The following is a 26,677-nucleotide window of genomic DNA, read 5'->3' as shown; positions in this document are numbered from 1 at the left end:
TGGTGGCACATGCCTGTAGTCCCAGCTACTCGGGAGGCTGAGGCAGGAGGATCACTCGAGCCCAGGAGTCTGAGGTTGCTGTGAGCTAGGCTCATGCCACGGCACTCTAGCCTGGGCAAAAGAGTGAGACTCTATCTCAAAAAAAAAAAGAAAAAAAAAAGAAAAATTTGTGTTCAAGGGAAAAAACTAAGATTCACATCTCTAAATAATTTTAACCTGTTGTACTCCTAATCTGTGGATTAGTGCTTAGAAGCAGGAAATTTAGTAAATTATGAATAACTTAATAGTGAAAACTTAATGTTAGAGTGTATTATATAATTTGAATTTTTTCCTTTTTCCCCCCTTTATGTGGATATAATATAAAATAGCTATGCAAGTTTCCAAAGCTGGGGAATTAGGAATATGAGAGAGAGATTTTGCAGGGAAGGCCAGGACAATCAAGTCTATTTAACTTGACTTATTTGAAGAATTCTGCTTTTAAAATGGATTGGTATATATTTCATTTTTTAAATTCATTGAGTAAATTGCATTTGTTAATTTTTCAAATAAAAATTGTAGTTTGAGAATAACAAGCTTTATACTTACCTATCTGTAAAAGAGGGTTGATGGTAGTACTGTTTCATAGAGTACCAGAGAAGATGAACACCTGAGGACACATTTGACATGTAACAAGTATTAAATAAGTGCATGTTATTTATGCATGACTTTTAAATCTAATTTAGTTTATAGAAATGCTGTTGATTTGTGTACATTCATTTTTGTAACCTGAAACTTTACTGAATTTATCAATTCTACAAGCCTTTTGGTGGAGTTTTTAGGGTTTTCTAGGTATAAGATCATATTGTCAGCAAGCAGGGATAGCTTGACCTTCTCTTTCCCAATTTGGATGGCCTTTTTTTCTTTCTCTTACCTGATTGCTCTGGCTAGGACTTACAGTACTATGCTGAATGGAAGTAGTGACAGTGGGCATTCTTGTCTTGTTCCAGTTCTTAGGGGGGAATGCTTTCAACTTTTCCCTGTTTAATATGATGTTGACCATGAGTTTGTCATATATGGCTTTTATAATTTTGAGGGATGTTCCTTCTGTGCCTAGTTTGTTGAAGGTTTTTATCCTGAAGGGGTGCCTGATTTTATCGAATGCTTTTTCTGCATCTAATAAGATGATCATATGGTCTTAGTTTTTACTTCTGTTTATATGGTAAATCACATTTATTAATTTGTGTATGTATATTGAACCATCCTGCATCCCTGGGATGAATCCCACTTAATCATGGTAGATTATCTTTTTGATGTGCTGTTGAATTTGATTTGCTAGTATTTTTTGTTGAAGATTTTTGCATCTATGTTCATAAGCGATATTGGTCTGTAGGTTTCTTTTTTTGTTGTGTCATCTCCTGGCTTTGGTATCAGGGTGATACTTTATAGAATAAGTTAGGGAGGATTTTCTCCTTCTCGATGTGGAACAGTTCAGTAGAATGGGTGCCAATTCTTTTTTGTAGGTGTGGTGGTAGAATTTGGCTGTGACTCCATCTGGTCCAGGGTTTTGTTTTTTTTTTTTTATTGGGAGCATTTTTTATTAAGATTTCAATCTCATTACTTGTTATTGATCTGTTCAGGGTTTCTATTTGTTCCTGATTCAAGCTTGGAAGATTGTGTGTTTTTAAAAATTTATCCATTTCCTCTAGACTTTCTAGCTTGTGTCCATGGAAATTTTAATAGTATTCATGGGTGATATTTTGTATTTCTGTGGTATCAGTACTAATGTCTCATTTTTCATTTCTGTTTGAGCTTATTTGGGTCCTTTCTTTTCTATTTGTGGTTGATCTAGCTAGTGGTGTATTGATTTTGTTTATCTTTTCAAAGAACCAAGTTTTTGTTTTGTTGATTCTTTGTATTTTTTTTTTTTTCCAATTTGTTTAGTTCTGCTCTGAAATTTGTTATTTCTTCTACTAGTTTTAGGTTTAGTTCTTTCTTCTTTTTATAGTTCTGGAGGTGTGACTTTAGGTTGTTAATTTGTGATTTTTCTGTCTTTTTGATGTAAACAGTTAAGGCGATGAACTTCCCTGTTAACACTACTTTTACTGTATCCCATAGGTTTGAATGCTTGTGTCATGATTGTTGTTCAGTTCGAAAAATCTTTTGATTTCCATCTTAATTGCCCAGGACTACCTCTCTTCATGTCCTAACCTCTTTTCTCTTCTACCATTTTCTTCTTGCAACTCAGGGCAACATATATTATTGAAACTGATTTAGATTAGTTTTGAAAAGTAGAATTACAGTCGATTTTCATTATTCTCAGTAGTTATATTTTAGAAAGTTGCTGCAAGCGCTAACTTATAATAGAAAGTACTGAACCATTGTTCCTAAGGGAAATACAGGGTTAGGGTCCTACAAGACAGATCACAACATTTTCATCAACCAGTCAGTATATAACCTTGTTTTTCATGTGTTTCTGTTTGAAAAAAACCTTACTTAATATACATTGAACTCACGATCAAGAGCACTATAACTTACACCTAAATAAGCTTACCTAACCTGTATGTTTTCTCTGTAAGACACATCACAGCCTCTTTGTGCTTAGGAACATTGCACTTCAGGGCCCTTTTAAACAGCAAAATCAACTGAAAGCACAAAAATGTGGCATTAAATAAACCACGAAAAGGATACTTGTTTACAGTATGAGAACTAAAATAAGAAGTCAGAATGTTGCCTTGTTCAATGTCAGTTGAGAATGGACGCATTGGGTGACTCAAATTTTTCCGCTGCCTTGTTCACGTCCACTGAATGAGTGAAAAGTGCCGTGCATATTGCTTTTTGGGGTTACAAATAAATTTTAGCAAGTAGGTGTGAGGATCAAGTGCATAAATTTTGTTTTGCTTTCCTGTGATACCCAGCTTAATGTGTTACTTACTAAGCGTTTTTATGGTAATAATGAATTTTATGTTGATATAAACTATTTGTTTTAATAAATAAGTTTTTACTTAGTGTTCATTAAGTAATTATCTCCCCATACACCTTATATTTATTCAGTGCTTTTTGGTTTATAGTTTCCTCAGTTATATTATTTTACTTGGTTCTCAGAATAATTCTTTGAGATTAAAAAAAAAAGACCCCACACAAATCTTAATGCTATTTTCTAACTGATGGAAAGATTGAGGCTCAGAGACATTGTATATTTTGCTCCAAGTCATAGAGGTAGGTGTTAATAATTACCAAGAGTTTGTTGTAGGACTCAGCTTTCTGACCTGATTCAGTGTATCTTCAGATGTCCTTATATTATATTCTGCACATAATTTTAAGTTTGTAAAACGTCCTGGAAATCAGTTTGGCAACCCATAGAAAGATCTTTAAAAATACCCTTGATCTCTTAATCATATATACAGGATCATACGATCAAAGATTTATTTGCAAGGATATTTCTCATAGTGTTATTTATAGTAGGGAAAAGATGGACACAATCTGAATATCCATCCTAAATAGGGGGATGGTTTTATCAGTTATGCTATATATGGAATGGTATTAAATAACAAATGGTTTTCTAAGACTTAAGTTATAAGGTAGGATGAATTAAAAAATACTAAATTATATTTACAGAGTGGTTCTAATTTTAAAATGCAGAAAGGAAAAGAGGTAGGAATGAGTATATATAATTTCAGCAGTGGTTATCTCTGGGTATTGGACTAATGAGTGACTTTGTTTCTTATCTATTTATTTGAAATTTTTTTCCCACTGGCCACGTTTCTTTTGTAATAATTAAACAACAACTCTAGAATCCACTGACATAGCCAGTATAGTCAGTGGTTTATTGCAGCAGTTCCCAGCCTTTTTGATACCAGGGACCAGTTTCATGGAAGACAATTTTTCCATGGTGAGGGGATGGTTTCAGGATGATTCAAGCACATTACATTTATTGTGCAGTCAAACCTCTCTGCTGATGATAATCTGTATTTGCAGCTGCTCCCCAGCACTAGCGTCACTGCCTCAGCTCTACCTCAGATCATCAGGCATTAGATTCTCAGAAGGAGCGCGCAACCTAGATCCCTCGCATGTGCAGTTTACAGTGGAGTTTGCACTCCTATGAGAATCTAATGCTGTTGATCTGACAGAAGATGGAACTTATGCAGTGATGTGAGTGATGGGAAGCGGCTGTAAGTATGGATGAAGCTTTGCTCACTAGCTGCCACTAACCTCCTGCTGTGCACGCAGTTCTTAACAGGCCTGGACCGGTACCAGTCTGCAGCCCAGGGATTGGTGACCACAGTTTTATTGTGTTGGCACCACTTTTGAAATATTAATAGTAGGTTATTGGGAATTTTATATCTGAAAATGTTATTTTTCAATTTGATTTTAAGCTAAATTAAGTTTCTCTAAATCCAAAAAAGATGTGAATAATGTCTAGAAATTGGGGTGATTACATATATAAAAATCAAGAATGTGCAGAATTATCATTTTCTCCATTCTCCTATGCATTTTCCTTTTATGCATTTTTCCCTGTAGGTTACTTGTGAGACTTCTCCAATTTTCTGTGTGTCTCTTCCAGTTTCCTTTTAATACCCTCAGCTTTTTAATACTTATTTTCAGATATCCAATCATCACCTTTCATGAATTCCAACAATATTGCTATAAATATTTATATATCTTTTTTCATGCACACATTCTGAGGTCATTAAAGGTATTGTCTTATTTATGTTTTTGATCATGTGCATTCGACTACTGTAAATGAATGATGTGAGGGGAGGGATCAATATCTTCCCTTTTCCCCACTGGAGAGCCCATCATTCCGGCATACCTTTTCTTCACTCAGTTGCATTCTCAACTTTGATATTTATCAAGTTTCGTAGATACTTTATTCGATTTATTGATCTGTCTGCCTGTACTCATACTGTAGAAGCTTATTATTATAGCTTTGTTCTTAAATTATGATAGCTGGGAAGGGCAGTTTTCCTAAGTTTGTTATTTCTCAGAGAAGTCTTAGCTTTATTTTTTTTTAGCCTTTTGTTCTTCCATTTAAGTTTTTTAGAATCAGCTCTTTAAGTTCTGAAAAAGCCTAATGCAGTTTTGATTGAAATTCTATTTAAACCGTAGATTGATTTAGAGAAAGTGACTACTTTTTGATATTTAGACCTTTGTTTTTTTAATCAAGTCATATAATTTTTATTTATTTTTTTTTTAATTTTTTTTTGAAACAAGGTCTCACTCTGTTACCTGGGCTAGAGTACAGTGGCGTTGTCATAGCTCACAGCAACCTCAAACTCCTGGGCTCAGGTGATCCTCCTGTGTCAGTCTCCCAAGTAGCTGGGACTACAGGTGTGTGCCACCACCACCCAACTAATTGTTTAACAAATTTTTTGTAGAGATAGGGTCTTGCTATGTTGTTCACCTGGTCTTGAATCCTGGCCTCAAGCAGTCCCCCCACCTCGACCTCCAAAAGTGTTGGGATTTCAAGTGTGTGCCACCGTGCCCAGCCGAAGTCATGTAATTTCTTATGTAGAAGTCTATTCTACTTGTTAGATTTATTTCTAAGAATTTAAATTTTTTTCTACTATGAATCTTTTTAAAATTTTAATTGTATCTGGTATATAGAAATGTAATAATAGTTGACTAATAATAATAATAGAAATGTAATAATAATTGATTATTTTCAACAACCTTGCTAAAGTCTTTTATTATTTCAAATTGAGGTTTTTTTGGATTTATAATATGAATAATCATTATGTATAAATACAGAATTTTTGGTTTTCTTTCTACTCTTTATATTATTTAATTCCTTTACTGATCTTATTGCTTTAGCTAGATATCAGTGCACTGTGGAATAGACACAGAATAGGTATCCTCTTTTTGTTCCTGATTTTAAAAGGAATTCCATCATTGAGTGTGATGTTTTATTTGGATATTATAGATAACCTCCCTTCCTGTCCCCCACCCTGTTTTTTTGGCCTTTTGTGAGTTGTATATAGTTTTTTCTTTAATCTTTTAATATTTAATAATAATAGATTTTTCTAATGTCAAACCACTTATGCATATCTAGAATAAACATACTTGAGTATAATGTCTTTCTATACATTGCTGGATTAAATTTTTACTAGTTTTGTATATTACATTTGTAAATTAGATTTCTTATAATTTTTTTAATGTCTTTGTTAGGTTTTGATACCAGGATGATATCAGCCTCATAAAATGGGTGGAGAATTATTCTCCTTTTTATATTCTTTAAAAAGGTTTGGATTAGTTGAAATTATTGATTTCTTAAAAGTTTATTAGACTTTATAAAATCATTTTAGCCTGGGGTTTGCTTTTGCTTTACATGAAGTGGTTTTTTTTTATTTTTTTTTTTAACTACTACTCAATTTCTTTATTATTTATAGGTTAATTTTATAATTTGTTGAAGAATTTTATAATATATGCATTATTTGACTCAACTTTATAGATAACATATTTTGGGGATTTGTCCATCTCTTCTGTTTTCAAATGTGCTACATTTTTCTCTGTTTTTTAAGCTCGACACCATGTCTCTTTTCTCATTCCTTGTATTAATTAGGACTGTCCATTTTTTAGTTAATCTATTTTATTAGATTTTTCGAAGATACAACTTTAGGTTAACTCCTTTCTATTTATTTTCACTTTCAATAATTTTTATTTCTTTTTGTCTACTTGTTCATTTTTTTCTCTAACTTCTTAATTAATTTAATCCTTTAGTTTTCATTAAGATTCAAAAGTAACACTTTAGAAACATTTAAGGTTAAAAAGTAACACTTTATGTACTATTTTAGCTTAAGTTTATATGTAAAATCAAGCTTAATAATTGGGTTGCTCAAGTCAGTATATCTTTACTAAATTTTTACCTATTTGCAGTATCAGTTATTGAGAGAGTTGTGTTAAAATCTCCCACTGTGTTTGTCGGTTTCTTTTTGTGGTTCAGTCAGTTTTTGTTTTACATATTTTAGAGTTACATTGTTAATTGCATATAGGTTTAGAATTATTTCTTTCTAATGAATTGAACCTTGTATCAATATGTAGTGATCCAAGGTAAAAAGCATCAACAATGACTATTTTATTTTAATTAGTATTTGCTTTAAGCCTTACTATGACATTAAATTTTAGAAATGTCTCTTGTAAACAGCATTTTGCATATAGGGATAGAGAAATCTCAGAGTGGACATGAAATTTCAGAACCAATTTACCTCTAGATTTGTACTTATTTATTATGTCTGGTCTCTAAGGGGTTCTCTTACTCTACTAGCAGTTCAGCAACATATTTTAAAAGATATTAAAAAAAATTTTTACTAAGGAGGACATTCTTTATCACTGAGATTGAAAAACAACCAGTATATTTCAGAGGATGTTAATCATTGTCCCTGAGATTTTCTTACTATACAGTATGTCTTTTCAGTATGCAGTATGTAAAATGGAGATTTTATTTGTATATTGTGTATATAATATGCGAAAATGAAGGTTTTCCTTCATCTTTTTCTGAAATTTTTCTGTATTACAATCTCTGAATTCTTTTCTGTTTCCTACTTCAGGGATAAAATTATCCATATGTTGAATTATCTTTGACTATTATCTGTGTTCTGATCTCTAATTATTGTTTTGTCCTTTTCCTCATTTGCTGTGATTGTCATCGTGTTTTTATGCTCCTTGTATTTATCTTTATAAATTTTTAGTTCATTTGTTATGTAATGATTTTGTTTGGTCTCTGTTTTCTTATTTATAGAATTACCCTTTTCATGTGGTTCTAATTGTTGCATCACCTCATCTCTAATCTCTTATGGGACTCATATTTAATTTAATTATGAAACATTTTTGGTTAATTTGCCTTTGTCCTTAGGTTTTTCAGACTGGGTTCTTTGCTTTGTTAATGTTGTGCACCTTTTTTCTCATTTGATTTTTTCTTTTAAGTATGCTCGCATAGTTGTTATACCATTTCTTTTCATCTTTCATCGTGTTCACAATTAACTTAGGCAAATTTATTCAGACTTTTTTGTTTTCTCTGGTGTACTATGGAATAAATCTTGAAGTTTTTCTTATCCTCTATGGTACCAGGATATCTCTTCAGTGCTACAGTTTGGCTAAATTTCTATCTGGTTTTCTGTAGCCTGAGGAAAAAAGAGAGCTCAGTTGTAAGTTCTTGCTAAGGAACCTGGGTTTAGCTGTTTTTTAAGATCTTGTTAAAGTTCTGCCTGAGGTTCCATTCTAACTAGCCTTAGAGATAGAATGATGTTGGAATTATCCCCCACCAACCACCCCCTCAATTTAATTAAGTTACCTTATTAATGACAAGCCTTGGTATGTCTTTGATACTTAGTGGAAACTATGCAGTGGTACTCAGGGACTTATGTTTCTCAAGGGATTTTCTTGACTTGTTAAAATTATCTACTCACCATTTCAATTTTTTTCCTCCAGTTGAGTGGGCCGAGAAGTGAGAATGTGTATTAATTAGTTAACTCAGGCTGCCATAACAATATACTGGTGGTTTAAACAACAGAAATTTATTTTCCCGTGGTTCTGGAGGCTGCTTGCTTGAGATCAGGGTGCCAGCATGGTTGGGTTCTAGTGAGGACTTTCTTCTAGCTTGCAGATGACTGTCTTCTTGCTGTGTCTTCACATGGCAAGAACAAAGAGTAAGAGAATTCTGTCTTTTCCTCTTAGAAGGCCACAGTCCTATTGGATTAGGGTCCCACCATTGAAACCTCATTTAACCATAATTACCTCCTAAAAAACCCTGTTTCCAGATGCAGTCACATTGGGGGTTAGGGCTTCATCATATGAGTTTTGAGGGGACACAATTAGTCCATAGCAGAGGGCCAGGGTGGGATTGATCAGAGTGCTCATCTGCAGTTTTTCATACTATTAATACTTGTACAGGTGGAAGCAGGATTAATAGCTACCCTAGGCAACCTGCCTTACCAGAATCATTTTCATTCTTTGGCTTTCAGTTATGAGCTTTATGGTATAGTGTGGATTGTTCCCCTTTCCAAAGTTGTTGCTAATATTTTGGGAGGCAGTTGATGTTGATGTGTTTGATTTACTGTTTTTGGTAGATTTTGTTGGGTAAAGAAATTTAGTGTGTGAATTTCATTCTATATACTCCTAACTTGAAAGTCTAGTTAGATAGATTTCTTTAAAGTTAGAGCTGCAGTTCATACTAGGCATCAGAATAACATCTGAATAGTTTAGAGAGTTAAATGTAAAAAATGATTCTATAAGCATTCAAATGAAAACATTGATAATTAATATTTGTTTTATCTTTAATTGGAGGACTTTTTAAGCATATAAGCATAAACATAAATTAAACAATAAAATAATGCTTCTTTTGCCTCTACAATTGGCAACATTTTTTCTTTAGTGCTAATGCAAATGTACTAATCAAGCAGTCAGTGTTGCCGGTGGGGTTATAAATTGGTATATCTATCTGGAAAATAATGTAGCAGTATAAAAGTGTGTGTGTATAAAAAATGTTTATACCTAAAGATATTGTTTCCTAGGTCAATATTTATTGACCTAGGAAATTACTTTGGAGAGGCAGAATAGCACCGATAATGAGAAACTGGGTTTTAATACTTGCTTTACTTCTAACTCAGTCTGTAATCTTGGACAATTTAGCCTATGCCTCAGTTTTATAATCTGTAAAGTGGGGCTATCAGGATTTATAATAGTGTTTTTGTGCTGCTTAAATGGCACATAGTTGGTAATTAATGTGTTATTTATTATTTTGTTAATCTTAATATTTAAATACATGATTTGATTATGATTTAAAATACAGAATACCAAAATTGAAAGAAATTATTGCTAGCTTGTAGAATTATTGTTTTTGCCTTTATGCTTTTTTAGTGCTTTCTCATTGTCTCTAATAATCATATTAACACCAAAAACAACCATGCTATTTGTAGTCAGTGCCTATTTCATTTAAATTTTTAAAATTAGCTTGTCTAACCTATTGCTAAAGTTAAGTTCACACTACCATTTGAAGATATGTAATCTCTTTACCATTAAAGAGCAAGCAAAGAAATTCTTAAGTTCATCTGATATTTAATTCTGGAATATCTCTTTCACATATGTAGTCATATATTGAGCTGCTAGCTGGCCCCCTGCAAATTTAATCCAAGTTATCCTGACCTATTTATTTACACCTTTTCAAAACTGTTGTGATAAATAAAGGTGCTGCCCCTGAGTAATGCTAGGGTTCAGCATTCTTTTGCACACTTTATTCTCAAGAGCTGGAGTTGGAACAGCTGAAAATTTGAATTCTTGCTCTCTGGTGGCTATACCAGTACATTTTGTAGAATAAGGATGGTAAAAGTTAGGGAAGATAGGGGACTGAAGAAAAAAGGGAAAGAGAAATAAATCACTTTTGAAAATGGCTGGTGATGATAACTAATTCTTTTTCTTCTTCCTTTGTTTCTCCTGTATTTTAGGTGGTTATTTGGTGATTTGGTATTTACCAATCAAATATAGGATGATTTAATTTAAAAAGCTGTTCTTTTTCTGTCTGGGCTTCATGAGAAATGTAAAAAATGTGTATACATGATAATGTCAAAACTCTTGTGAAATTCTTGTGCAATATTTAGATCTATATAAAGTCTTCAGAATGGTCTTCGAGTATACCAGCTGTTTCGTGTCTCAGAAGTGTATTGCTCTAGCAATATTGCTATATTTTTCAGTGTTATTTAAAATAGTTTTTGATTATTCACTTAAATTTATAAATGCCGAGTACATTTCTTATATTTTTATGTGATAGAAAAAAGTGAACCTAGAAATTCTTTCTGTTTTAAGCAAGTTTAAAAGTATCTTTTTTGAAATTAATGTCAACTTCAGTGTGTTCAAAAAAGGCAAAGAGGAGAATTTTTCTTTTTCTACTTTCTTATAGTTAAAAGCAATCTTTTTATCATTGTTTGGTAGATATGTAAAGATTTTAATGCATATATGTAAAGTATATGTTAATAACTTTGAACATGAGAAATACCTTCATTTTTGTCAAAAGAAATATTGGCCATTTAAAAATTAAGTATTCACTAAATTTTTACTATCTTCACTGACTTTTAAAATGTCAGATCAGTGTACATGATTTAAAGTTTATAAAGAAGTCACATTATTACTTTTTACATTTAGTTGTAAGGGGAAAATATTTTGATGAAAAACAGCTTGTATATTTTTGGTTGGTAGGTATTTTGTTGTAAAATTTTATGGATTATAGATTTATATATAATAGTAACTCATTTATCATTGCTTCTTTAGATTCCTTAACTTCAGGCACATCTCAACTTTTTATTTATCCATCTTCCATTCCTTGCCAATAGTGTTGCACTTTTCTACAATTTTGGAAAATCTTGGAAATCAGATCCAGGGATTATTAAAGCTACAGAAGAGCAAAAGAAAAAGGTAGCAAGATATAATCTAAGTCACATGGGTTTGGCTGTCAAATTATCAGTATTTATAGAATTTGTAGCAGATATTAGAAGAAACTGTCTTTTAGAATATAAAGAAGTTTTAAACTAAATTGAGATGATATATATTTTATTTGGTGCTCACCCTTGGTGCTCTTGTGAAGCCTGTCCTTACACTTCCATGACATTTAATAATTTCATGTTTCTCTCCCTTATAAGGATACCATGATTGCTTTGAGGGGTGAATGTAGTATCTTAAACATCTCTGAAAATCCCCAGGAAATAGTATGCATTTAGTAGGTATTTGTTGAACAACCATATAAACTAGAAGGCCAGTATATGATTCCAGTAACTAAATATTTATACATACAATCCAGGGCACCCCTTTTCTATAACCAAGGTACTTGGGAAACCAAATTTATAATCTAAAGAATGTCGTGTATTTAGAGAATTAGACTTGGAGGCATTTTAGATTATTTTAAGAGCTGTTTTATTGAGTCTCTAAAAACAACAAATCTTGAATTTTTCTTGTCCACAGTAGACTAAGACAATGGCAAATTCTTATGGTCTAATCCTCCTTTTCTGAGCTGCATAGACATAGCTACCCTTATGTTTTTCAGTATTTGTACTGTAACATAGAAGTAAATGAACAAAAGATTTTATTTCTTTTGAGCTGAAAACATGGGTCAATTGATGATGAACATCATATTTATTGATTCATAGTGATAGTAAAAGAGTTGGTAAGCTTTGTTCAGTTTTGAATAAAATGACTATTTTTTTTAATTCACAGACAATAGTTGAACTTGCAGAGACAGGAAGTCTGGACCTCAGTATATTCTGCAGTACCTGCTTGGTAGTATTTTCTTCTTTGTTCTTTCCTCCCTCCTCTTCCTCCTGACAGTGGCATAGCATAGAGAGTATGGGGAACAAGGAGAAGAATTCTTTTGCTAAACACACATTTTCATCCCCCCCGCCCCCCACCAAAGTACCATTTAGAATGGTACAAGAGGAAAGATGGTCAAAAGATATCTCCTTCCCTATGTGTTTATTCTCCCTGATGGTAGATCTTGATTACATTTCTCATTCAGAGGTGCCATTTATTCATATTCATTCTCATTCTTTTTCCCTTAAAACGTAACTCAGTAAAGTAAAAACTAAGTAATAAAGTATTTAAAATCAAAGGTTTACTATGATTCCCTATGAGGTTGTTTTCTTAACTACATTTTGAGAAAATTTGTTCTTGTATTTAAAAGTCACAGTGAGAAAATCCATTAGATATTAATAACTTTTAAGACAACATGGCCTCCAAACAAGTTCAATTTGAATAGTTTTTGTCTGTATTAGAGTGTTTATGCAACTTTGAACAGTATTTTATTATTTTTAAAGTGGTCATCTTCAACCAGGTCCATAGGCAACGACATATATATGGAATTAAGTAGTATTTATTTATGGAGTAAGGTATAGTAATATTGACATTGTTTATTTTATTATTATAGGTATCAGTTTTCTATAGAATACTGTTTTAGTTATTTTCTGCTTAGCTTTTATAGTTAGTATTTGTGAGCAATTTATAGGCTGCCACAGTGGTTAAGTCATATTTTTCTACATGACAATTGAGATGTCCTCAAATCATACATGAAACCAAATGCTCTTTCATACCTTTAAATTATATATTGCAAGTGAACTGATGTCTTAACATTTTATTAATAATAGGTTCAGGGTTACAGAATGAGTTTTGAAACAGAATTCTAGTTCTACAAATTCTTTTTTTTTTTTGAGACAGAATCTCACTCTGTTGCCCGGGCTAGTGTGCCGTGGCGTCAGCCTAGCTCACAGCAACCTCAAACTCCTGGGCTCAAGCAATCCTCCTGCCTCAGCCTCCCGCGTAGCTGGGACTACAGGCATGTGCCACCATGTCTGACTAATTTTTTCTATATATTTTTAGCTGTCCAGCTAATTTCTTTCTATTTTTAGCAGAGACAGGGTCTCGCTCTTGCTCAGGCTGGTCTCGAATTCCTCAGCTCAAACATTCTGCCCGCCTCAGCCTCCCAGAGTGCTAGGATTACAGGCATGAGCCACCGTGCCCAGCCTACAAATTCTTTTTAAGTTATTTCACTTAGTGTTCTTTGACCAGTTACAATTTTGGATATTCAGAATATATGCTGCTTTATTTTGGGTAGCAACTTTAGGATACTGACTGGATTCTTTTGTATATTCAGGCATTATTTAAAAAGGTTCTTGTTTCTCTGCTTTACAATGGGTAATTTCCAAGATTCATATTCTTTTCTTATCGTCTAGAATGTTTTGATAGACTGCTGTTCTGTGAAAATAATATTCTGTTCCACAAAGCCAAGTATGCAATGCTGATATACTTGCCATATGGCAAACAAATTATTTATATTGTCACTCAGTAGAGATAGGAGTTTCATTGTTAGGTAAATATCTCATGGCAAAAACAAGACTATTTTCGTCATCATAGTTTAACTATTTGATTATATATTATGTTATAAGCCATGTACTTTAGATAATTCCTTGTTATAAAATAAAGAGCATATCCTATTACGAAATGATTCAAATTGACAGAGGTAGTTGTCATTATATGGGAATGCTTCACTTTGATAAATAGACACATGTAGATCAGAGTTTTCTAAAAATGAATTACTTTGTAAGTCAACCAAGGAGACTGTTACATTCAGTAAACTTCAGAGCACATCGCTGCTTAACCGATCAGTCTGTTGAACAGCTTTTCAACTAGTGTTGCCCAAAGGGTTGGAAGTAAGGGTAGAAGTTGCTTGATATATCCCACTGCATTCCCTGTAGTAGATTTAGTCTCACATCTGTGGTGATGAATAGCCCCCTTCTCTTTGGTCCACAGATCATTTTGTAAATATAAGAACTGCACAGTCCCCCTATGCCTTTTACCTGGTACCTCAATATAGTGTATAACCTTATGCATAGTAATGAGGAAATGGCAGTGCTTTTGTTGAAACACCAATGAAGGTGTTATAAATTTTGTTTCTGGCATGAGTTCATAACTCTAGCTCTTATCATATATCCATCATTGGGACTGCCAGCCCTTTGAAGATCACCAATGAGTTCTTGTATTCACTTGGCTGATTTAGAGTAATGTAGGGTAAAAAACATTTCAAAACACTTAAAAGAGACATCATAAACATGAATTATTTATTGCCTGTCAAGAGCTGAATAATGGATTTTATGTTTTTTCTACAAGAAATAGTGACTATCTAAACCTCTTAAGCATGTTCTACTTTCTTAGACATGGTCATGCATTTCAGCAAGGAAAATGCTTAATCTGAGATCTTGGGAGGCACTTCATTATTATAATAAAGAGAAATAGATGTGTACACTTACTGTTTCTTGCTGGCTTTGTTAATTTGGGGGAAGACATGTATTAATGATTTTGAATTTTAAAAGCTTCCTTTATTCACTTCTAAGCTGATCTTCATTTTAATAAGAAACACTTTTATTAAATAGCAACCAGTATCATGACCATTAATCATTAATAATGAGACATAATTTAGAAGCCTGGAAAGTGATATGTTTTTATTATTCAGAAATTTGGGGAATGTAAATTAAATATAGTATCATTCATCATAATATCAAATTGGTTTTTAATTCTTAGTAGTTATTTTTGTAAAGTGATGGTTTTCGTCCATGCTTAAGAGTTTATATTCTGGAGCAGGGAGGAAGGGATGGGTATATTCACACCTAACAGGTGCAGTGCGCACACTTGAAGCTCTGACTTGGGCGGGGCAAAGGCAATATATGTAACCTAAACATTTGTACCCCCATAATATACTAAAATAAAATTAAAAATATATATATATAAAAAGTTTATATTCTGGAGTAGGCTTACCCTTTTAGTCGTTGTGGTTGCAGTTGAATTTCATTAAACAAAATATTAGTGATTTTTGTTTGAATTTATTCATTTGGAAACCTTGGTATAACGTTTTAAAAAAATATAGTTTTTTAATAAGTATATTTTGAGAAAATAACTGTTTGGCTTTCCTTAGTATAATGTCTTTCATAATCCTTTAACGTGCCTATTAACAGATACGGAAACCAGTAAGGTCCAAACATTGTGGTGTGTGCAACCGCTGTATAGCGAAATTTGACCATCATTGCCCGTGGGTGGGTAATTGTGTAGGTAAGTTATATTGGAAATTTCTAAATAAATCATTCACTTAAGTTCCTTTACGTAACTGATAAAATACAATATTGATAATAGAAAGTTTATTCCAGCACCTCTTATTCCCCCAATTATCTTCTGGTTGACAAAACAGCAACTTGGGTGGGTGGGGAGGGGTGTGGAATGTTACAAAACCAGTGTGTGGAGATGATTGATACCATTTCTCTATCATTTCTCTATCTCTCTGGTGCCTGCTCTTCCCTACTTTCTCCTTCGGGTAACAATGAAATTGATAGGAGGCAAATAATACTGATTTTTAATTAAACTAGAGAAAGTAAGGCAATAATATTTGACATGATGTACGTACAGAGGCACAGAGGAATGACAGATAAGAATTGCACACACTTCGGTGTTCAAGAGTGGTGTAGTAGCTAAGGGCTCTGAGAGACGGCCCTGGAGATTTTATGAGGTGACAGAGGGGAAACATTACAAAGATTGTGTAACCGTTTGGGAGAAGACTTTGAAAAGTTGAATTATAAAGTTTATAAAAAGAAAGATAAAGTAGGGTTAGTTTAAACCTCACAAAGCAAAGAACAGGATTAAAGATCAGAATTGTGATTTATTTGTTTTTTTGGAACTCTTTTGCCTTCAGAATGAACATCTTTGTAGTCATCACATCTTTGTGTGTAATTATAAGCATTCTTATTAAAATATTTTCTTGAAAACCATTTTATAAAATCATTATGTATGTGATCACACCTTTCATGGCATACCCCTCAAAAGTGTATTACCAGTTGTTTTTTCTTAGCTAAAAAAATATTGCTTCTGTGTTGTTCTGTAGGTGCAGGCAACCATAGATATTTTATGGGCTACCTATTCTTCTTGCTTTTTATGATCTGCTGGATGATTTATGGTTGTATTTCTTGTAAGTACAATTTGGTTTGTTGCCTTATTAAAACATAAATATTTGAATGTTATATTATACTTACCATATTAACAAATTATGATAATGACAAAAGTCTTTTAACTGAAAATTATGTTTTGGGACACCTTATGAAGCACAAAGGAAAAAAGAGATATAGATCCATCAAATACGTTCAACATTTAGTATAAGCAACCAGTTATTACCAGTTGACCACCTTTTAATACTTGTGTCGTTTGAATAATATGTTGATTTAATAGGCTTTGAAAAGCTTCTGGGTAAAACACACTGACATTTTTCACATCACATGCTTGTTTTACTGTAGTAGTTTGTAGATTAAGTGATTGTGCTAGTTCTTCTCTTTCCAAACAGTTGGGAAAATAAAGTTAAGTTTGCACAGAACATGAAATATTTTGAAAAGTAACATACAATTATTGCCTACTAGAGAATATTAGAATGTATCAGAAGTTACCTTTTTAAAGATAAGATGTCCTTAATTCAGTCATGTGGCTTTAGTACCTTAGAAGAAATGATGAGTTTTTATTGCATTAAGAACACAATCTGGAAAGAGTTTAAATGAAGATATTAGTTATAATGCTTCAGGGCATTGTGGTGCTTAGCATATTAGATCCTAGTTTAAAAATAAATATTGGAAAGATGATTTCCTGGTCCTCCTACCCTCACAGATATTAAAAATAATCACTGTTATTGCCCCAAGAACAAAAGGAGGCTACCTCTTAAAATAGAGATAAATAGATTTGGTCACAGGGCTTGACCTAATTTCTGAGCCAACACACCTGAGAGAGAATACTTTCCTGCCAATAACAGTAGTACTTCATGGCAGCAGCTTTCAAAGAGCAGGAGGTTTTGTATTAGAGAAAGCTCACCTCACCAAGGTGATCCTGTTATGTTATATGCCTCCCACTCCACCCAAAAATCTCACTTACATGTATCATCTTTGTGTAAAGAAGATTTAAAAAAAAAATATTGTGTGTCTGCAATACCAGTCAAATACTACTGTTTATTCTTAAGATACAGAAATATTTTTAAAGATTGGCTATTGCTTTTCCATTTCTTCGTTATGTTCTTTCACTGATACATGTGGGGTTATTTAAGAGTATAAAAACATTTGCTATTGAATGTCATCAATTAAATCTAGACTGTTGATTATATTCTCTAAGTGATGCCAGTGCAAATGCCTGTTTGAGGTTCTTGGGTGATATTGAGTAAATGTGAATACTTCTGGTTTTAGACTGGGGTCTGCACTGTGAGACCACTTACACCAAGGATGGATTTTGGACGTATATTACTCAGATTGCCACATGCTCTCCTTGGATGTTTTGGATGTTTCTGAACAGTGTTTTTCATTTCATGTGGGTGGCTGTATTACTCATGTGTCAGATGTACCAGGTATGTTCAAGTGCATTATTTGTTCTTTAGTGTACTAACTGAAAACTCTTAAAAATTCGCTCCTTGCTTAAAAGATGATAATGTATTCTCTCCCTAACCATTCCTGCTTTTCAATGATTAATTTTATTTTTCAATTTACTTTTCCTTTCTACTGCCCTCTTCTACTCCTTCCTCTTCTCATAGTAGCAACTTTTGATTTTCAGTACTTCTCTCAACAAAAATTTTTATTTCTATTATTCCTGAGTCAAATACATCCAATTGGATATGTGTGAGCTTAGATTCATGATGCCATCAACTTCGTGTTCATTTTAATGGTATTTTATTATCCACAGATATCGATATTTATTCAAAAGCGTTTTGTAAAAAAGTAAGGATATTTTAAAAGCTCATTCTAAAAGAGGCCGATGGAGAAGTTGTCTGTGGATGTAGTGTCTGTCCACATGCATGATGCTAAGTAACCTGTTTTCAAATATTTTTCCCATGGAACTGGCTGCTTTTCACAAAGTCAAAATGATACCATCTGATGGAAAACCAAAAATAGACTTTATTGTTTTTTCCTCCATCCTAGTCCTCTTGAGAATTAACTTGTTTTTACATTAAATATTCAGAACAAGTAATGGTTTACTTTTTCTTACCTCTTAGATATCATGTTTAGGTATTACTACAAATGAAAGAATGAATGCCAGAAGATACAAGCACTTTAAAGTCACAACGACATCTATTGAAAGCCCATTCAAGTATGTACATATTTATAACTCTAATATTTTCCCTTGTCATGCAAATTACCTTACTAACTAGATTCAGTAATTATTTTGTGAATACTTCAAAGAGAAATGTTGTCTGTGGGTAAGGCAATAGGATATGAAATAGGGAATATTTCTTTTATTTAGCTGTATGTAAAATAGCTTTTAAATCCTATTGAATTTAAGATTTCTGCAGAAGTAGCATTGGTAGCTCAATATGATACCATAACATAACAGAATTCATCATATTAATGTATATATTTTTGATATCTCTTTATATATGTATATATTTTCTTTTTAATTTTAAATTTGCATTCAATCTGGTGCTTAGAAACAGTAGAGTCCTAATAACATAAAATATTTAACACTTTGAGTTTTACTCAAGCCACTGTCAACCTCAAGCTTTTGTGATAATACTAATTATTGTATACTTTCAGAAAGGAAGCAAACCTTTTAAATAAAAACAAAGGGAGTCAGTCGGGCAGTTTTGAGAATTCTCCCATAGGTACAATAGTTGTATCAGATATAAAACTGACTGCTTTTCCAAAGGTGTTATTCAAGTCCTAAAATTTCCTGAACTTATCTGTGACATTTGTTTTTTTAAATTGTTACTCATAGGTCCACTGCCAAATTCATGCTATTTATAATTATTTTTTCTTTTACTTTCTTTCCCAATTTTGGAGGTAGTTTGTCTTCTTGCCAAAGAGCCATGAAGCAAGGAAGATTTTTAACAAAAGGATTGTTTGAGCTCAGGCGTTCGAAACCAGCCTGAGCAAGAGCGAGACTCCGTCTCTACTAAAAATAGAAAGGAATTAATTGAACAACTAAAAATACATAGAAAAAATTAGCCGGGCATGGTGGCGCATGCCTGTAGTCCCAGCTACTCGGGAGGCTGAGGCAGGAGGATCGCTTGAGCCCAGGAGTTTGAGGTTGCTGTGAGCTAGGATGACGCCATGGCACTCTAGCCTGGGCAAAAGAGTGAGACTCTGTCTCAAAAAAAAAAAAAAAACTCCGTATGGCATAGGAATGAAGTAAATGTAAATTTGAATAACTTTAAAATACAGTTGTGTAGCACTTTAAGTTAGCAAAAGAGAAAAGGAGAAATCAGTGTTGGCAGAGAAGTGGAGAAATATGAATTCATATATATTTTGTAGAGTTACAAATTGGTTCTTTCTTGCAAGTAAACTGAGTTTTTAAGTTTAGAAAAAGTTATTTTTGACACCAAAATTGTATTGAACTCATGTATTAAGTCATTTGTACTAACTGACTTTTTTTCTTTTTGTTCTTTTTGTGGGGGATGTTTTTAGCCACGGATGTGTAAGGAATATCATAGACTTCTTTGAATTTCGATGCTGTGGCCTCTTTCGTCCTGTTATCGTGGACTGGACCAGGCAGTATACGATAGAATATGACCAAATATCAGGATCTGGGTACCAACTTGTGTAGCAACATCTTTATCCTATGAAGCATATTGCTGAGTGGTGCCTGAAAATTGTGTCTGTCCGTGTCTCTCTCACACTCGAATCCACATCCTTTGAACAAGAGCATGCTATGTGTAGGGCTAACAGTGAATTTTACAGTCTTTTTTTCAACACTTTTATTAACACAAGTAAACATGGACAGAACACACTGCCATTTCTGGGAAGAATAAAGATCATAAAGAGAATTTTAATGGTTCTTAATGTGGAAATTCACAACATACTCAACTTTTTTGTTTTGTTCTCATAGTACTTTTCACGAAAAAAGGGTGAACTTATTCTTTTGACAGACATGGTATACTGATCAGAAATGTTCAGTTTTAACTAAAACTAAATTTATGGTATATGGCTAAATTTTATGATGCAGTCTACTAAAAGTATTGCATCTAATTCCAGGAGAATTGTCTTATGTTGATTGACTAGTACTGTGTACATTTTAGAATGTACATGTAAATACTGTGATGAAAATCATGTGGTTTTATTAGGGATCTACTGTAATGTGTCTTCAAAGGCACGAGAAAATAACGTTCACAATAAAATGTGCTAACAATATTTTGTTTCTGTCAGCTGTTGCAGTGCTGATATATTTCTAGTTCAGTGAAATAATTTGTAGTAACCTTGTTCTGAGGTTTTATGGTCTGATAATGAAGCACTTGCATGAGTATAGTAAGTTACATTATTTTGTTCAAATTTAAAAGCCCTACTAAGTGCATGATACACCACATAGAATGTATACTAGCAGATACTATCCAGTGAAGAATAAATTAGAATTTAATTTGATGTTCAAGTGGTCCAATTTTTAAGAGTTGAGGTGATATTTTCAAGAAAAGGCAAAACAAATAATGCAAAATTCTCAGTAATGAAGATAAATGGATATACTTCTTTTTAAATTCTGAGCTGCAAAATAAATTATAGACAAAATAATGGAGTTTACATAAAGAGGGAGCATGATCTCTGTACATAGCACATGTGAATAAAAGAAATGCTAATGGTATATTCTGGTTTCTAAAAAAACAACCTATCAGAAAGTAGAATCTAATCCCCAAGATTATTTCCATTTTCCCATTATTGAATATGTTTTGAAATTTATTAATTCTTTCTGAAACAATTTCAGGAAGATTTTCTTATTGTTAAATGTGATGCACTGATCAATTTTTGTTGCAGCATTTCCATACCTTCGTGGTGAACTATTCACTGCTTCCATAACTATTGTTTACAGAGCGAGATTTGGTTTAGTCATCTTAAGTGCTGTAGCAAACAGTGGTTCGAGCAACCTGTGGGAAGCCTGTGAGAGGGATGGGGTGGGAGAGGGGGAGGGAAGGGTGGTCAGACTGATGACAGATCCTAGACCAGTGTAAAGAATGTGTATCTGTATATAAATAATTTATCAAATAGTTTTCTCTTTGTGTCTGTATGTGTTAGTGTTTTTAAAGCTGCTCATTTCATTTTATCCAACCAAAAAGAAAAGGGAGATAACTAATGAGCTTCTAGTGATGTTCAAAATTGCTGTTAATAGGCATTATACCCTGCAAGTTTGCTGCATGTCTGATGCTTGGTAAAATTAGTATTCTCTGTAAAATGCAGATTACAGGTATTAAAGCAATCTAGTGGTATACTCGCCCCTTGCCTTAGTAAGAGGAGCAGTGAAAATGTATATAGTTGATGTTCAGTATTTCCAAGTACCATTTTTATATAGTAGTTTATTTGACCATAAGTCACACATCAGAAAGATTACCCTTAGTGTATGTGAGTGTTTTAATATTAGAAAATTGGCATATGTGCTTTATTTTTGAAAAGGGAAGAGATGGGTGTGGGGTGGCAATAGCATTGTGCCATTTTGTCATAGAATGTAAAAATTGGTTAACTTTACAAATGTTTCTGCTAGTTTTGACTACTAATTGGGGGAAATTTTAGATAATTTTTAAATTCAAAGTTATTTATACAATGCTAGAATTTGTTTTAATTTTTGTATTTTGAGCCACTTCACATGAAGACTCAGTTGCAATTTTTATCGAATACATTTTTACCTACAGTTGAAGACTGGTGGTTTTTTCAGAGTTTGGATAAGAATGTTGTTACCATGCTCTTTCTTTGTGGTACAATATTCTTTTCAGTGCAAAAGAAATGTCTTTCAGTTAAATAGACAAAAACCTGTAGAAATTACATGGAAAATATTAGCAATGTGAATGCTTTAGGAGTAACCATCTCGCAGTACCAGTGAAATCTGTAACTCAGAAATGGTTGGATGGCCAGGAGCCAACTATGCAGCAGTGTGCCGTCTGTTTAATTATTTGGTAGGTCCTGCAGGTAGAACCAACTAAACCCAGTTCTAAAGTTGTATATGATGGTGAACAGTTTGGGAATAGTTCATATCAGCTTAATTGGATGCTTTTAGCAAATAGGAACTTAATTCTCAGCTCTGAACATGAATTACTTCTTTGGAGTTTTTGTTAATATTTTTGTTTCCAGGAATTTATTTGAAATATTAATAGGCATAAAACAGCATCATTATACTTAAGCTATGGATATCTTTATTTTATATTTTCTTTATTTATAACTGTGCCAAGTATTATTTTGCTACTTACTGTGTTACTCTGTGAAAGAAAAACCTGTAAAGTGTTTAATAAATTAGCTCTCCTTACATAAATTAAATCTGTCAAAATTTTGTAAAATATTAATCAGAATAAATACTGACTCTTAAGTGTGTACTTGTTTATGATTTCATTCAGTTCATTCAGGAAATTGATGAAACCATGATAATGGTAACTGTGGTATGAAAAGATTATTCTATATATTTATATCCTGGTCAACTAGGAGTCAAATGGTTTAAAACTGTAGGAATTTACAAATGTAAATGGTGGTGTTAGTATACTAAAAAAAATTTCTAATTCTGTGTGTATGCATGTGTGTGTGTGTAATTAATGTTTTTTTAAAATAAAAAGAATACATTTTTCTTTAAGAATTTTCGATTCCATGGAGTTAATTAGGATCCTCAGGGACTGTATAAATCTCCAGGTTTTAAATGTAAGTATGTCTAATGATACTATAATAAAATACTGCAAAATGAAATCTTCCGAACTGCTCTAATACTCATAGCAAAGAGAACTTTATTTGGGAATTTAAAAAGGAAAAAATATGAAGGAGCCCTTTCCTGTTGTTTACATGGCTGTTTATGATTTGAGAACCCAGTGGTATTAAGAATATTTTCAGATTGGACCAATACTCTATTCATAATTATTTTGTGATATTGAAAAAAATGTCTCAAGAGTGATCTAGAGCTCAGGTAACAGTATTTTGAACAACCGTGTAAAATAAAGCAAGCCATCAGTTTTCATTGCAGTCAAGTACTTTCTTCCTCTTCGTTGTCTACTTACCTCTCTTTCAGTCCTTGCCTGATTGGTGGATCGTACCTATGATATGGATGGATGTCTGGTTCTACGAGTTTATAGAGCTAATTGGAAACAAGTGGTACAAACCAGGACAAGAAGTCTTCTTGTCAGAAAGCATACCTTTGGTTTCATAAAATGCTTGTCATGAGTTCCGTTTGGGTTTTTTTTTTGAGATAGGGTCTCACTCTGTCTCCCTGGCTAGAGTGCGGTGGCATCATCATAGCTCACTGCAACCTCAAACTCCTGGCTTGAAGCGATCCTCCTGCCTCAGCTTCCTATCATGAGTTTTCTATTATTAGTAAATATTTATGTGATTTTTAAAATGGAAAATTCTGTAATTCCAAGTGGAACAATGTCCCTTGATTTAGGTCAGCTAAGTCACAAAGTCAAGGAAACCAAATGTGGCTCTTAAAAAACTCATTTGCCTTTGAATTGGGTATGAATTTTTTTGTTCAGATAGATTTTGTTAAAATATCTCTTATCAGACATTTACTAGGATCGATAAATATTTTCAATAAATTTAGCAATGTTTTTAGTATTTTGAACGAGATTGGCTCTATTCAAACCATCAGAAAGTCTCGCTGCTGCTATGCTTCTTGGATCTGTATTGTTTATAGTTTTCATCAGATTTGGGAATTTTTCAGGCATTATTTCTTCGAATATTTTTCCTCCTCTTTCAGGAAACTCCAATTACACATATTAGCCCACTTGAGATTGTCCTATAGCTCACTGATCCACAATTGGTTTTTTAAATTTTTTTCTCAGTGCTTTTTTTTTTTTTTTTGCAATGTCTGGTGTGTCATTAATACCATTCAGTGTATCTTCATGTCACATTTTATAGTTTTCACCTACAGTATGTGATTTGAACCTTTTTTTATATCTTCCATATCTCTACTTAACTTTTTGGAAATATATAGTAGATATAACTGCTTTAATATCCTTACCTGCTAATTTTCGTATCTGTGTCAATTCTGGGTTGGTTTAGATAGATTTTTTGCTCTCATTATGGATTGTATTTTCCTGCTTCTTTGCATGCCTGGTAATTTTTGATTGAATGCCAAATGCTATGAATTGGGTGCTCGATATTCTTGTAATTCCTGTAAAAATTCTTGAGCTTTGTTCTGGGATGCATGTATTTAAGTTACTTGGAAATTTTGATCCTTTCAGGTCTTGCTTTTAAGATTCATTAAGTAGGACCAGAACAGTGCTCTGTTTAGGGCTAATTATTCCCCATTACTGAGGTAAGAGTCTTCTCTATGTTTTTATCCAAAACCCTAATGGTCATGTTTCCCAGTCTCACTGGTGGGAGCAGGCTATTCCCATGCAGTGTGAGCACCAGACACTTGTTTCCTCTGAGCCTTTTGGATGATTCTTTCCCTGGCCTTGGGTAGTCACCTAACATGCATGATCCACCAGAACTCAGCTGAAAACTAGCAAGGTGAGGTAGTGCTCTGCATAATCCTAGAGTTCTCTCTGTGCAGCTCCCTCTAGTCCTATGAACTTTAGGCACCTTGGTCCCCCTGGACTGGACTCTCAGCTGTCTCCTCAACTGAGGGTGGCTTCTAGCTCCACCTGTGTTCTCCCTTCTTGTACTGTAGCCTAGAAATTCTGAAGGCAGTAAGCTTTGGTAATGGTTAAGAATGATCTCATTTTTCCCCATGGCCTTTGTGGCCTAATGACCAGAGTCCTGAACATTATATCACATAATTTATCTTTGTTTCCAGTGAGTGGGTAAATCTGGTCCCTGTTACTTCATCTTGGCAGTAAGTGGAAGTGTGAATTAAATTTTACAATGTGTTTTAATTTCTAATGTGGAAAATATTGATAGATATTAATACAGCTGTCATAAACAAAAGCTCTTTGGAGTCCTCAATAATTTAAGAATGTAAAAGGATCCTGAGATCAAACTGTTTTGAGAACCATAGGTCCAGACCAACATTTCCCAAGATATCAGTCTTGCCTTGGACAACTAATTCCGTGTAAGGCTCTCTGCAAGTTAACACAGACTTTTCAACCACGGGATCTCAAGGCCTTCAATATGCTGGTATGCAGTTATTCTACAGGGATACATACACATACATACATACGTGTGTGTTTTATATACACACAAAATCAACGCTTCCTAAACTTATTTGATCAGGAAGATTTTTTGGAACTAGAGTTGACAGTCTTCCATAAAAATATACTAAACCAACATAAGGGGCAGAAAATACATCAAATGGGTAGTTTTTAAAGTAAAAATATGTATATATTGAACATGCAGCACTTTGATATTGCATTTGGATTACTTTGGTGCTGCTGTACCCACTTACATCCAAATGATCAAAGTGAATCCTCAGAAGAGTGTGGCCCAAAGCCATAATTCCTTTTTCTACTCCTAGAACAGCTGGAAACTAATTTTATAGTTTTGGAGTAGCTATTTTGCCATAGCTCCCAATTTAATCAAGAATGATTTTAAATATGAATGGTTATCTATCTTGTTTTATTTTACTAGACAGACAGAAATCTCAAATTACCAAGCACCTGGCAACTTCACTGACATTATTTTTCCTCTCTGGAATATCTACTGGCAACTCCAATTCCAGTTCTACTAGCAACCAACTTACCATTTGGGAAACATGGTAGGTATGGGAAATGTAAGCTTTTTGGGGGGAATAATTTACTATATTTCCCATTGTTTCTCATTCTGGTTATCTCTTGCTGCCTAACAAACTACCCAAACATTTGATGGCTTAAAGCATTTTTGTTTGTAGATGTGGCCTCCCCATGTAGTCAGGGCTTCCTCAGAACATGGTGACTGAACTCCAAGTGTGAGCATCCCAAGAGAAAGAGGCAAAAGCTGTATTGTTTCTTCTAACCTAGCCTTGTCCATCATATTCTCTTGGTTAAAAATGAGTCCCTGAAGTTGGCCTTTATTCAGAGGGAAGGGAATTAGACCATCATTTGATGGTAATGTCAAAGAAGTCATGGACATGTTTTAAAACTACCACATACAGAATCAGATGTTATTCCATAACTCGTCTCCTTCAGTTCAACCCCTTTTGTTGCCAGTTAACTATTTCCCAGCCTGCTTAACTAAAGTGCCCTCCCACAATGGAACTGGTATGTCTTATAAAACTCCTGAAGTTGCTCAAGACTAAGGTGTAAAATAACCACCGAGTACAACCTCATTCAACTTCTTCCCATTATGTTTTGGTTTAT

General features: G+C 33.4%; 1 protein-coding gene across 1 annotated transcript in view; it reads left to right on the top strand.

Moving 5' to 3' along the window:
* Nucleotides 1-22,730, top strand: part of ZDHHC17 (zinc finger, DHHC-type containing 17) — an 84,631-nt gene extending 61,901 nt beyond the window's left edge. Inside the window, exons 11-17 of the mRNA XM_012648368.1 lie at nt 11,255-11,379; nt 12,175-12,237; nt 15,459-15,552; nt 16,376-16,459; nt 17,709-17,866; nt 18,509-18,603; nt 19,917-22,730. Of these exons, the coding sequence (XP_012503822.1) occupies nt 11,255-11,379; nt 12,175-12,237; nt 15,459-15,552; nt 16,376-16,459; nt 17,709-17,866; nt 18,509-18,603; nt 19,917-20,055 (758 nt within the window). The 3' untranslated portion in view covers nt 20,056-22,730. The remainder of the gene's footprint in view (nt 1-11,254; nt 11,380-12,174; nt 12,238-15,458; nt 15,553-16,375; nt 16,460-17,708; nt 17,867-18,508; nt 18,604-19,916) is intronic.
* Nucleotides 22,731-26,677: the final 3,947 nt, after the last annotated feature.

This window comes from Propithecus coquereli, unplaced genomic scaffold, assembly GCF_000956105.1.
Source record: "Propithecus coquereli isolate 6110/MARCELLA unplaced genomic scaffold, Pcoq_1.0 Scaffold282, whole genome shotgun sequence".
NCBI classification, from domain to species: Eukaryota; Metazoa; Chordata; class Mammalia; order Primates; family Indriidae; genus Propithecus; species Propithecus coquereli.
This window is presented reverse-complemented; position numbering and strand designations above follow the sequence as displayed.